Below are 13,043 nucleotides of genomic sequence, written 5' to 3'. Positions count from 1 at the left end.
GTCCCTCACCAGACCCTCCCTCTCTGCTCAGCAATGACCACTTGATGCGGTTCCTCCTGCCTCCCTCCTGGAGTTTCCTGTGTACGATGACCCCACACACAGACACCTTGTGGCTCCTTCTGCATCTGGAGGGACAGATAGATCAACCCTGTTCTTTTAAAAACAGGTGTTATGTGCACGAGGTTAAAAAGAAAAAGTTGGTTGTTTGCCAGAAATAATGATTTTTCCACTGAAAGTCTCGCGCGTGTCCTGGGAGAGAAATGAGAGGCAGCAGAGTGTGTGCTTGCGGAACATGGTGTTCTCTGTGCAGTTGTCTTGGGGACATGTGCGTAGCACACAGAGCGGCACGCTGGCTCAACACACAGGCACTGTCTGTGTGTATTTGTTGAATGCCCTGCCGTGCTTCAGGCATGTTCTAGGCAGGAGGGACCTAGTGTTGACTAAACCACGTAGTGTCCCCCCGTCACCCCCCCCCCCCCCCCCCCCCCCGCCGTGAAGCTTACATTCCAGTAAGAGGAGAGATTGTAAGCCAGCAGACGAGTAGATCACAGACTCTCCCTGCTGCGGTGGCGAGCAGTGCCGAGGGCCCCCACAGACAGCGGATGATGTCCAGGGAGGGGTGGCAGGGGGTCAGCAGGGGATGGGGGGGTAAGGGAGGTGGGGCCTGGCCGTGTTCTTAAAAACGGCCCTCTGGCTCTGTGCCGAGTCTGGATTGTGGGGGCCGGAGCAGAGGGCCGTGGCAGGGGCGCAGGCGGAACCGCCACGCATGGAGTAGCAGTACCAGGATGACTTCCCGGACGCCTGGGACGTCTCCAGCAGGGGTGGTGCTCTTTAGAGGATTCGTGCAGGAAAATGGCTTTCGGTGAACGTTTTGTTGAAGCACGAGAACCTCCTGAGAGGCATGCGTGTCACAGAGAATCAGCTTGAGAGGGCGCTCCAGGGAAAGCCCCCAGAAACTGCCTGCCCCCTCACCACTTGCGTCCCCCAGGGCTGCTCTTCTGCCTCCTGACCACCAGCATGGGGCTGCCCGTGCGGGTCTGGCTTCTGGTTGACGCTCCACTCCTTGGGTCATCGTGATTTCCTTCTCCGGCCCACCATCTGTGTTTGAGCCATGTGTCTGTGAATATTTTCTGTGTGTCTCTTGGCAGACGCACCGATGCATCTCTGCTAACTTTTGGGTAGTGCACCTTAGGGTGGGGCCCTGGGGTCATCGGGGAGGATGCATGTGACCCACCGGGGCTGCCAGGCAATTTTCCAAGTTGGCCAGGCTTCTCTATCCTCTGTCAGCCGCATAGGACTTGAGACGTGGGGTGTCGTTCCCAGCAGTGTGTTGGCGGATGTGCCCGTGTCTCTGGTTGGATTTGCCTTTGCTGTCGGCCCACGAATTTGTGTCTGCATGTCCCTAGCAGAAGTGTTTGCTCACGTCTTTTCTCCTCTTTTTTGGTTAACCCAGCTGTTGCTTTTCCTCGGTGGTTTGTTGGGGTTCTTCCTGTGTTCTGGGCGGATACGTGTGGCATACCTTCCTGTGTTCTGCAGTCTGCCTTTTGGAATATGCTTTCAGGGGCAGGGACTCTGGACTCTGAAGCCGCCCAGTGGCCCGTCTTTATCACAGTTGCTGCTCTCGGCGTGCTGCCTAAGAGACGTTCTCCTGACCCTGGGTCGTCAGGACGTCCTCGCTCGTTTTCCTACGGGTGCTTCAATGTTTATCTTTGTACTTAGAAGTGTGGTCTGTGTGTAGTGTGAAGTCAGGTTACGTTTTAAACTGCAGGTTTTGCCAGGTCGCCAAGAAAAGAGGTTGTATAACTCATAATTGACACCTGGTAACCGGAGACCGCTGGGTTGTGCCCGATGTGCGAGTGTGCGTTCCACACTCGGCCGCGCCTGTCAGGCCTGAGCTCCGGGCTATGGGAAGGCGCCTCCTTCCTTCCACTGGTGTTTCTTGGTCTGTGGTGGTGCCGACCGTCTTACATGCCTGTCGTCTGTGGGCTTGGTTCTGGCAGCCGTGGCGTTGGGTCGTTTGTGTCCTGTTCATGCCGTGGACAGCAGCCTGTGTCTCGTGCACCGTGAAGACTCGTTCTCGTCTGTCAGAGCCGCGGCTGCGATGCATGTCGGTTTAAGGTTGAATGAGGTGCCCCGTCCCGCTCTGTCCTCAGGGTTGGGAGCTTCGTGGGATGGCAGCACGTGGCTCTTCCCCCCCGGGCTTGCTGTCCATCGTGGCCATGAGCCGCGCACACTCATTCTCTGCCTCCCTCGGTGCTTCTTTCTCTGGGCTGAGCGGGTCCTGAACAAGAGCGTGTCACCGCCGGGGGGCTGCACGTGCAGTGAGGCATCTTGTTGGCGCTACGTAGGGCGGCTCCTTCTCAAAACCCCGTAATTAAAAATATACGAAAGTAGTATGAACACGTAATCTCTTTAGGCCCTCAAGAGCATCGAGTACCTGGAGGAAGACGCCCAGAAAGCCGAGGAGGAAGCCGTGCTGGGGTTGTCCGGCTCTGACAGCCCGAGGTGGGGTGAAGAGCCGTCGCAACTGGAGGAGTTAGCCGACTTCATGGAACAGGTTTGGGAGCTTTCTCTTGTGCACTTCAGCTTGATTTTTTTCCATACACCTTGATGTTTTAAACACTTGTCTTTTCTGTGAAATTTTGCTGGGTCGCTGAGTAAGAATGGTCACTTTCTTGATTCAAGTGTTGGTGGGGGTCGTATGAGGACCTTAACCTTCGTTAACTTGCTGTTAACCCTGTTCGAACAATGATTTTTGAAACAGCTTACACCGATTGAGAAATATGCTCTGAATTACCTGGAATTGTTCCACACGCCTACGGGCCCTGAGAAAGAGGGGAACAGCGAGGTAAGGGCAGGCTCAGCTTTCAGAGTCAAATTTGGCCTGAAGTAAATGTGACTTGCGTGGAATTAAAGGCATAAAAACCAAGCCCAGCAGTGTGGAAACAGATTGAAAACGGAGCAGCTCGGTGCTTGACGGAGGGTTGTGTGTTGGGGGCGGGCAGGGGCCCAGGGCACGTGGGCCTGTAGCTGGGGCCGCTCGTGCGAGAGCCAGGGGCGGGCTGGGTCACGGCGGGTGGGGCCTGCCGCGGCCGGGTCTCAGGGCCCCTCTCCGCGGCCTTCCCGCCAGGGTGCCGTGCTGACTGCCGTGCGGGAGTGGGAGGCCCGGAACGCCAGGGCCCTGCGGGAGAGGGAGACGCGGGCGCTGCAGGAGCGGGAGCAGGAGCAGCTCCTCACCTACGCGCGGGAGGACGCCTACGACGCGGTACGCGGGGCCCGGGACCCCGTGCTCCTCCGGGTCGGACAGCCCTTGTGCGGGGCCCGGGACCCCGTGCGCTCCTCCGGGTCGGACAGCCCTTGTGCGGGGCCCGGGACCCCGTGCGCTCCCCCGGGTCGGACAGCCCTTGTGCGGGGCCCGGGACCCCGTGCGCTCCCCCGGGTCGGACAGCCCTTGTGCGGGGCCCGGGACCCCGTGCGCTCCCCCGGGTCGGACAGCCCTTGTGCGGGGCCCGGGACCCCGTGCGCTCCCCCGGGTCGGACAGCCCTTGTGTGGGGCCCGGGACCCCGTGCGCTCCCCCGGGTCGGACAGCCCTTGTGTGACGCTTGGCCCTGGGCTGTGCGTGTCTGCTCACACTTGGGCTTTTTCCCAAACGTGGTTAAGCGGTGGTGCGGGTACTCTGAAGACCTCCTCGGCACACAGGTAGATAGCTGGTGCACCCGAGGCGGTGCCGCACTGAACGCTGCCCTTCCCCTGCAGGAGTATGTGTGTGAAGGCGCCGACGGGCAGATGGAAGTCATGCCGGTGAGCGCCCGTCTCCCTGAGTGTGGGGGTGGCTGCCCTCCCTGAGGCGCACAGCTCACAGCTCTCCCTTCTCCACGCAGCTCTGGACGCCGCCCACGCCCCCCCAGGATGACAACGACATCTACGTGGACCCGGTCCTGTGTCTCACGTACGAAACCACGCCCATCCCAGAGTCCAAGCTGCCTCCCGTGTATGTGAGGAAGGAGCGCAGGCGGCACCGCACGGACCCCTCAGGTGCGCACCCTGCGGCCAGGCTTGCGTGTCCCCTCGCTTTGTGCTCATGCACAGGGGGGAAGCTTTAGGCTTACGGTCCACTTGGCATTAAAGCAGGCGAGTAGGTGTGTGTCCACTGAGGCTCCTTGGTGACAGGCCTCCTCAGGTGCCATCGCCCTTGTTTCCTCGCTCTCGAAGGCAGAGTCCTCGTTTTGTTGACAGCCTCGCTGAGAAGGGCTCTCTGTCCAGTTGCAGGCAGAAAGAAGAAGCAACGTCATGGGGAGCCGGTCGTCCCTCCTCGCTCGCTGTTTGACCGTGCAACACCCGGCATGTTGAAAATGCGACGGGAGGGGAAGGAGCAGAAGAAGAACATTCTGTTGAAGCAGCAAACCCAGTTTGCCAAGCCTTTGCCGACTTTTGCCAAACCAACGGCCGAGTCGGGCCCAGACAACCCTGAGTGGCTCATCAGCGAGGACTGGGCGCTGCTGCAGGTGAGCATGGCCCACAGTCTACGTCCTGTGGTCTCAGTCCTCGGGAGAGCGTGTGCACCTGCGGATGCAGCTCGTTGACCCGTGGTACCTGAAACCCGGTCCCACAGGCCGTGAAGCAGCTCCTGGAACTGCCTCTGAACCTCACCATCGTGTCCCCGGCCCACACGCCCAACTGGGACCTCGTCAGTGACGTTGTCAACTCCTGCAGCCGCATCTACCGCTCTTCCAAGCAGTGCCGGAGCCGCTACGAGAACGTGCTCATTCCCAGGGAGGAGGGGAAGGTGAGGGCAGACGCCTTCTACTCGCGCGACCGCGGAACTCCAGCCCCCGGGCCCAGTGGAGGCTGGCGAAGTAGTGGCCCCGGGCCTGAGATCTTGCCCGACGTGCCTGGAAAATTCCAGGTGCCGTCTGGAGGCTCCCGTGCCACCTGAGGGCTTGGTCCTACCTTCGTGTCTTTTTTTTCCTTTTGTTCCTTAAGACAGCCTCGGGTGAGTGAAAGGGCCTTTGTTTGGCTCTCTTGGCTTATTTGAAGAGAAGTCCTGTGCCGTAGCTCTGGGCTCCTACCGGGCTCATCGGCTGCCACGGTGCTGGGACCAGCTCTGGACTCTGGTTCCCGTTGACCGTGTGCATCACTTAGGCCGAGTGCACAGAGGCTGGGTACTCAGTGTCTTTCCCAGGAAGACCGCGGTGGCGGCAGCCTGACCCCGCGAGAGCCAGCCCTGCGGACAGGTGCATCTGCCATGCGGTTTCCACCCGCGAGCCTCTTGTTCTTCTTGATCTGAGAGGGTCTCTTTCTGTTTTCCCTCTGCTGTCTTCACCGCTTCCCTTTCTTGCCACTCGCCCATCTGCCTGCCCTCCGGAGAATGTCCAAGTCCTGTGCACAGAAGGCGTGCATGCGTGGCGGGCTGCCACGTGGCAGGCTGCCGGCGTCGACAAGGGTCCCACGGAGCCTGCTGCCTGTGACAGACGGCGCAGGGCAGATGCGGCAGAAGCGTACACGCAGGGCCCAAATGCAAAAATCACTGCTCTGTCATTTCTGTTTTCGTGTTCCTAAAAACATTAGTCTTAAAGCATTTATTTGCTTTTTGTTTAAGAACAAAAAAAGCAAGTGTTTCTCACGCTACCACTTGTGATGCTTTTACCAGAGAGACTCCGTGGAATTTTCTGTCTGGTCTGTTATGTGTTGGAAGCACGTCTAGCGACAGCCATGACATTAACGTAGAAAAACATGAAGCTGAAGCTCTGTGCTCCGTTATAGCTCGGTGAGAAGCTAACCTAGAGAGAAAGGCAGAAATGCGTTTATTAGCTACGAGGGGCATGCTGTGGATAAGTCGGCAAGCAGCCGTGCAGAAGGCCACGTGATGGGGTCAGGACCAGCCGGGAGGTCGGTGTTTGCAGACACGGGCTGGCAGCCACGTGTGGGGTGGGGCAGGGCAGGAGCTCCCTCCCCGCCGATCACGATCTGGGCTCACCGTCGGGCGGTCGTGTGACTTACCTGCTCTTATTCTTGCTCTTTTTCTCCCTCACTTTTCTGGGCCACGGGAGTGCTCCCAGACGCGGTCCCCGATCAGGGCCCGCCTGTGCTGGTCTTGTCGTGAGTCTCCTCTGACGTGGCCGTCCTTGATAGGAAGTCTTCACTTGGTACAGACACTGCAGGAAGTTGCGTACGCATGGCCCTCCCGTGCGCGGTTCCTGCTGTGGAGCAGTTTCCATCCCGCACGCTGTGTTCGAGTCCCAGTTACAGGGCAGTCAGAGCCTGGAGGTGCAGGGGAGGGTCCCGGGGAGCCCTGTGGCCCAGCCGGGATTTGGTTGCTAACAAGCACGCTGGCTTTACACACACAACGTCATGAGACTGGAGTGTTCTCCCTGAAGTTCTGTGGGGCACTGAGGTGTCTTGGGAGCGAGCAGGTGCTTGGCTTCGCTGTAGGACTTAGGCCAGAGAGATTACCCGGCACAGGTAATGCCGTGAAGCCCCGAGAACACACTCCCAGCCACGCAGTGCCTCTCCCCTTCCCTGTGCCCTGTGGGCGGAGGCCCGTGGGAGGGCAGCCGTTGCTTGCTTCCCGGGGTCTGTCGCCGACGGAGGTGCGCTGGCTCGGCCTCACTGCCATGTGACCTTGGGCACTTTGCCCAGTGGTCCTCTTTCCCTGCGCAGGCGGGGAGCCGTCCTGCTCTGGGTGATCGCAGGCTCACGCGAGGTGGCGTGTGGAGAGGAGCAGTGTCTGCAGGCGGTGGGCGGCAGGGACGTCGAGCCTCGGGAGGAAGTAACCAGGTTCAGTCTGGGAAGTTTGAGGTCAGGCTTGCACACGAGCCACCGTCTGACTGACGTGCTGCCTTGGGTTTTGTCTCAGAGTAAGAACAACCGGCCCCTGCGCACAGGCCAGATGTACGCCCAGGACGAGAATGCCACGCACACGCAGCTGTACACAAGCCACTTTGACCTGATGAAGATGACGGCCGGCAAGAGAAGCCCCCCCATCAAGCCTCTGTATGCTTCCCACATCCTTCCCGCCCCTCCCCCGTGACGAGCTGGCGCTGGTTCGCCGGCCGCATGGCGTGTCCGTCACGCGGGCTTCTTCGGCAGCGGTTTCTTGTCTGCTAATGGTTGTATCCTTTCCCGCACTGCAGGCTCGGCATGAATCCCTTTCAGAAGAACCCCAAGCACGCCTCCGTGTTGGCAGAAAGGTATTTCTGTATTTTCCACTATTGGAAGTGATCTCATTTTAGTGTGGTCAGCGAATCGTGCAGTCTGTGCGTCCAGGCAGGGCCAGCAGGGGGCCGCGAGTGCCACGTGTCATTGCCATGACGAGGGTCTATCCCTGCTTGCAGGCCACAGGGGACACGGGCAGACGTGACGGGGCTGTGGGAGAGGCTTTGTCCTTTCTCGGCCGTGCCCACCTCTGATCTGCCATGTGTTTTATTGGTTCTGCCTTAAAATTAAATCCCGCACAGGGGTGAGCATACTTGCTTTGAGACTGAGTGAGGGTGGGAAGAGGGCTGACAAGAGGGTGGGCAGGGAGACGCTGGGCGTGTGAGCAGGCGCAGTGGGCCGACTTGGGAGCTGAGTGTGGGCTGCGCGGGTGTTTGCCGCACACTCCCTGTGCTTTCAGATGTTTGCTTTGCGATGAGGTGGTGGGAACCACATGTCTACATGAAGCCCGGGTGCCCATCTGGCTCAAGCCTTCATAGTTGCCCAAGGGAGGGTCTACAGTACACTGAGGGCCCTGCTTTGTCCTTACTGCTCTCAGTGTTGCCCCCAGCGGGGCGCGTCTTGTGCTGAGACCCCTGACTGCCTCTCCTGGCCACTCCGAGGTGGCCCGAGGCCTGTGCTGCCCATCCGACTCTGTGGGCCTGGACTCCGCAGGATGCTCCCTGCCTCACGGCCGTGCCCTACCACTCAGGCCTGGGACGGTCTTCCTGGACGTCTGCGTGGCTCGGGCCCAGGATCCCCTCACACGTCACCTTCCCCACCTTGTGGACAGTTGCACCCTGGTCCCGTATCACGTTCTTTACTTGAGTTGCGTGGTGTCTGGGTGCCTCTGGGGGTAGGGGTTCTGAATCCTGGAGTACAGAGCAGGCGATAGTGTGTGTTTGTGGATGAAATCAACAGATTGTTTCACCCAACTGGCATTTATTGGCAGGCTTCGTGCCTACCGCTCTGTTGGGCCCAGCGGTTGAGTAGCGAGCAGAAGGCCGTGTTCTTGTTTCCATATCTGCGAGACGCAAACTCGGAGGAATCTTAACAGAGGTCGAGGATCCATCCTGCAGGTGGATGGAACAGTCTGGCAGAACCCAGGGCGAGCGGGGCCTGGGGGGAGGAGACAACGGGGTGTTCCTGCTGGATGTCACCCCAGCGTGAGGGGATGTTGGGTTGGCCATCATGGGTTTGCAGTGTGTGGATCCAAGGAAGAGGGGTTACAAGGCAGGTCCACAGGACAAGCACAAGGGGCCCGGGGTTGTACCTCCAAGGTGGGGGAGCAGGCAAGCAGGGAGGCAGGTACACTGGGGGCACCATGCGGAGGAGGCTGAGGGCCTCAGTGGGAATAGGTTCAGTGTGAAGCCCAGCTGGGGTGAGGTGGACGGAGGCTGTGAGGTGAGCACAGGCCTGCGGCGTCCTGGGGGCCCAGGTTGGTTTCTGTGTTTGGCTCAGATTGGAGGGATGGATCCCACGTGGGCTGGTGGACATGACTAGAAGGTGGGCAGTTGAGGGGAGAAGAGCGCTGGGCGTGTGGGTCCACAGCCGGGTGGGGACTCAGCCTTCTGCAGTCCGGGTGTCCTCTGAGGATCTCGAGGCGGCAGCCAGGGGTGAGGGTGTGAGGGTCCATGAGGAGTCGGCCAGGCCGTGCACCAAGGAGGAAGAAGTGACGCTGGGTGGCCCGGGTGGGGGGCCTTGCTGTGCGTGGGGTCTCTCTCGTCAGTGAAGACACTTGGGCCCCACGTGGAGCTGGCAGACCAGGGGAGCCTGGGTGTAGCTTTGCCAAGTGCGACGGAATGGAGGGAGCGCTGGTGCAGGAAGGCCTGCATGTTCATGTGAGAGCCGGGGCGGGGTGGGGGCTCTGGGCAGACTGACGTGGTTGATGTTAGCGAATGGGTAAGAGGTCAGCCAGGCGAGCTGGGATGAGCAGTGGGGGTGGGGGGAGCTGACACGCAGCAGCAGTAGGCAGGTGCGGTGCCCAGGGGAGGCCCAGAAGTGGGGGTGGTGTGCACGAGGTTTTAAGGAAAGCCAGGCTCTCTGGTAGGAGTCAGAGCACTGGGTGGGTCACAGTAGTTGGGGGCGGCGGGGGTGGTGGTGGTGCAGGAGCAAGGGTTCTGTAAAGGGTGCGGAGGCCTGTGGGGACTTCATGGCCCTGGGCTGGGAGGGGGCCCTCCCTCCCCCTGGGCTTTGCTGGTCAGCCTCTGCGCCTGGGGAGCCTGGTGGCACGGGAGGCAGCCTGGGTCCTGACATCAGTCCTCACGGACATGGGGGCGTCTGGCAGGCCGGAGGGGGACCTGGTGGCACGGGGCTACGGACAGCTTCTTGGAAGAGGACTGACGCCCTGCTGGGGAGGGAGGGGAGGCCCAGCTTGGAGCAGGTGCTCAGTTTGGGGGACTGGGTGGGAGGGGGCGGGTGGCTCGCTGTGAGTTGCGCCCGCACACATTTCGGGGCACCTGATACCCCAGGCACTGTCCTGGGTGCCGCTGTGGTGGACCAGGCCCAAGCCTGCTTTCTGGAAGGTTCTGTGTCGAGAGGAAACGGGAGACATGGTCTTGGACGATGTGGGCAGCTTTTGTCTTTGTGGAGAGATTTAATGGGAACTGCTTTCTAGCGCCTGGCACCTCGGGGGGGTGAGAGCTCTGGGTGGGTTTCTGGGGTGTTCTGTGCCTCAGAGCGCGTCCGTTTATTTTTGTCTCTGCTGTTGTCTTTCAGTGGGATCAACTACGACAAGCCGCTGCCTCCCATTCAGGTCGCATCTCTCCGAGCAGAGCGAATTGCCAAAGAGAAAAAGGTGTGGGTGCCGGGCCTGGACGTGGCTGGGGTGGCGGGCGTGGCGGGCTCCTCCCCACGGCGCCTCTCCTCTCCGCCTCTGCAGGCGCTGGCCGATCAGCAGAAGGCACAGCAGCCACCCGTCGCGCAGCCCCCGCCGCCCCCGCCGCAGCCGCAGCCCCCGCCGCCCCAGCAGCCGCCCCCGCCTCTGCCCCAGCCCCAGGCGGCTGGCAGCCAGCAGCCTGCGGGCCCACCAGCCGTCCAGCCGCAGGCCCAGGCGCAGGCCCAGGCACAGCCCGCACCGCCCCCGCCGAAGGTGCCCCCGGCGATCACAACGGTGGGCAGTGCGGCCGTGCTGGTGAGAAGGCCGCCCCTCCCTGGCGCGGGCACCGGTGGGCACGCGGGGCAGGGCAGTCTGTTCAGACGCGGTGCGTCTTCCGCAGAGGCAGCGGCAGCGGGCCCTGCGTCTCCCGGGTGGGAGGGAGCATGCAGAGGGGCGCCTCACCACACTCTGCCCGCTCCGGACTCTGGCCGGCCGGGTCGGTTAGTGGCGATTTGGGCGGTGGAGGCGCCCAGGGAGTTTGGAGTTCGGTGGGATTTGTGAGGTGTCATTGTCACGTCACCCTGCGGAGTGAGTACCGTTTGCACCAGTGTGCGAGCTTCCCTCACGGCTGGTACGTGCGTGCTCTTGCACACGTGTGTGCATGAATCTTCGGTGCCCGTTGGAGAAGGCGGTAAACCGAGCACACAGAAAAGGGGCAGAAAGGCAGACTTGTGACGTTACGCGGTCTGTGCTGCATGTGCCCGTGTCCGTGTGACACGGACCTCGGAGCCCCCCGTGGGGAGGACGCCTGGGGACTGCAAGGGAAAGCCCGCTGCCTTGCGCTGCCAGCCGGGTGGGGGCGTGGTCTGTCCTCGCTTGCGGTTCAGTCTGCCGCAGCAGGATGGCCGTGGGGCCTGGGCAGCCTGGCTCTGCGGTCAGAAAGCCGCTCCCTCAGCGCCTGCTGACGTGGCCCCAAGGGCACCGTGGTGGACGGCCAGGGAGGGACTCTGTGTGGAGCCCTGTCGCCCCGGGCGGCAGCCTGAGTACGGGAGTCTGTGGGCAGAGAGCAGGCCACAGCAAGCACAGGGGCCCCAAGCCTGGCAGTGGGGGGCTCAGGAGAGCCTGTGCGGGGCATGGGGGCGGGGGTCGGCCCATGCGGCCGCGTAGCCAGGCGCGAGGGTGGATGTGACTCCGATGAAGTGGGAACACTTGGAGGTTTTGTGAAGGGGAGAGCTTGCGCTCCAATTCCTATGGTTTTCTGTGTTCAGCAGGCCGGAGCCATGAAAACATCTGTCCCGGGGACGAGCATGCCGACGGGTAAGAAGCCCGAGATGCCCCCCGTCCGAAGCCATGCTTCCCCCGGGCTCTTGCCTCACAGCTCTCTCCCCGTAGGCACGGTGAGCGGAAACGTCATCGTGAACACCATCGCAGGGGTCCCTGCCGCCACCTTCCAGTCCATTAACAAGCGCCTCGCTTCGCCTGTGGCGCCGGGAGCCTTGACCGTGAGTTGTCCCTGCTCCTGTGACCTAGGGCCCTGTGAGAGTTGTTTTGTCTGGTGTTTGGGTTTCTGTTTTGTTTCGTTTTTAGTTTGTCTAATCTTGACACCCAACGTGGGGCTTGAGCTCATGATCCTAAGATCAAGAGTTGTGTGCTCCCCCAAACGAGCCTCTCGGGTGCCCTGAAAGTTGTTTGCTTTGTAAAGAAATATCCCGAGATATTTCCGAGAGCCGTGACACAGGCTGAATTTTGTAAGACAACGTGAACGTTCAGGAGTTCAGGAAATGGCTTGCATGGTGCGCTTATGAGGGCATATGTGTTGAGACCCCTACCCATGGCGGTTCTCAGAGGAGGAAGGTAGGGTGTGAGGGGTGTTGCTGCCTGCATGGCCGGGTGCTGCACGTGCCGCATGACAGGTTTGCTTGTGGGGGACACAGGGATGCAGAGATGGGCTCCCTCGGGGGGCACCACACGGGTGGCATGGCGTCCACAGGGGCAGGGGTGCTGCTGTTGCGTGCATCGTCAGAGCGCGCGGGGCCCGGGTGAGGCGCGTCCAGACCCGTGTGTGGGAAGCAGGGAGGTGCCAAACCTGGGCAGAGCCATCTGACCCTCTGAGCGCAGAACCAGAGGAGACCTTGTACTCATTGAAAGGCGCACCCCGTGTTCAGCCACCTTGTCTTTGGTGTTCCCCATAAATGACAAAAATAAACAGCTAAAGTTAAGGAGATGAAATGCACGTCTCCTTTCCCAGTTTAGTTACGTATCTGGAGGCAGCACGTGCCCTGTGTCGCTCCCTGCTGGGCTCTGGAAAGTGTCTTTTCTACAAAGGTGTTGTTGTGGTAATTGAGACAGGATGGCATTGGCAAGAGGACGGGCACAGCTCCATGGCATAGGGTCCAGGGTCCAGCAGTAACCCCCCCCGGGCATGTAGTTAGCTGACTTCCATTAAGAGTGCTGAAGGAGTGCCAGGAGAAGGGATCGTCTTCCAACAAGTGGTGCTGGAAGGACAACGTTGCCACACGCGGGACTGGGAACCATGGTCTGTAACTGGCCCTGGGTATGAAGAGTCCCTCAAGATGGATCGTAGACCTAAGTGTAAAAGCCAGAACTACAAGACTTTTAGAAGAAAATCACAGTAGAACATCTTTGCTTCCTTGGTTCAGGCAGAGATTTTCTAGGATCCCAAAGCCCTTGAATCGTGAATAAAAAATTGGTAAGTTTGTCTTCATCAAAATCAACGACATCTGCTGTTTGAAAAATAGGAAACAAATGGAAAGCATGGAACATATTTGTAGGATACATGTGACAAAGGCCCGGTTTGCAGATTCGTTGAGGATTCTTCAATAATAAGAAAATGTTATAAAACATGGACAAAAGATTTGCGCAGTTACTTCACCAAAGAAGCAATAGGGACGACAAACAAATGTGAAAAGATGTTCAACATTATTAGTCATCGGGGAATCCCGTGAAAACCACAGTGAGATGGGGCTCCTGGGGGCTCAGTCACTTGAGTGTCCGACTCTTGGTTTTGGC

General features: G+C 60.1%; 1 protein-coding gene across 11 annotated transcripts in view; it reads left to right on the top strand.

The window, feature by feature from the left end:
• EP400 (E1A binding protein p400) overlaps window positions 1-13,043 on the top strand; it is a 98,429-nt gene that overhangs the window by 67,143 nt on the left and 18,243 nt on the right. For 8 of the 11 annotated variants that reach the window (XM_027575725.2, XM_027575723.2, XM_027575729.2 and 5 more), the window contains 13 exons: window positions 2,417-2,557; window positions 2,765-2,848; window positions 3,131-3,265; window positions 3,758-3,802; window positions 3,883-4,036; window positions 4,265-4,506; window positions 4,614-4,787; window positions 6,858-6,994; window positions 7,135-7,191; window positions 9,914-9,992; window positions 10,077-10,328; window positions 11,282-11,330; window positions 11,406-11,515. In XM_027575725.2, the coding sequence (XP_027431526.1) occupies window positions 2,417-2,557; window positions 2,765-2,848; window positions 3,131-3,265; window positions 3,758-3,802; window positions 3,883-4,036; window positions 4,265-4,506; window positions 4,614-4,787; window positions 6,858-6,994; window positions 7,135-7,191; window positions 9,914-9,992; window positions 10,077-10,328; window positions 11,282-11,330; window positions 11,406-11,515 (1,659 nt within the window). The remainder of the gene's footprint in view (window positions 1-2,416; window positions 2,558-2,764; window positions 2,849-3,130; window positions 3,266-3,757; window positions 3,803-3,882; window positions 4,037-4,264; window positions 4,507-4,613; window positions 4,788-6,857; window positions 6,995-7,134; window positions 7,192-9,913; window positions 9,993-10,076; window positions 10,329-11,281; window positions 11,331-11,405; window positions 11,516-13,043) is intronic. The other 3 variants (XM_027575722.2, XM_027575726.2, XM_027575724.2) reach the window with 1 other exon arrangement.

Source organism: Zalophus californianus, chromosome 14 (genome assembly GCF_009762305.2).
Source record: "Zalophus californianus isolate mZalCal1 chromosome 14, mZalCal1.pri.v2, whole genome shotgun sequence".
In the NCBI taxonomy this organism is placed as follows: Eukaryota; Metazoa; Chordata; class Mammalia; order Carnivora; family Otariidae; genus Zalophus; species Zalophus californianus.
Note: the sequence above shows the minus strand (reverse complement) of the source record. Positions and strands in the feature narration are given on the sequence as shown.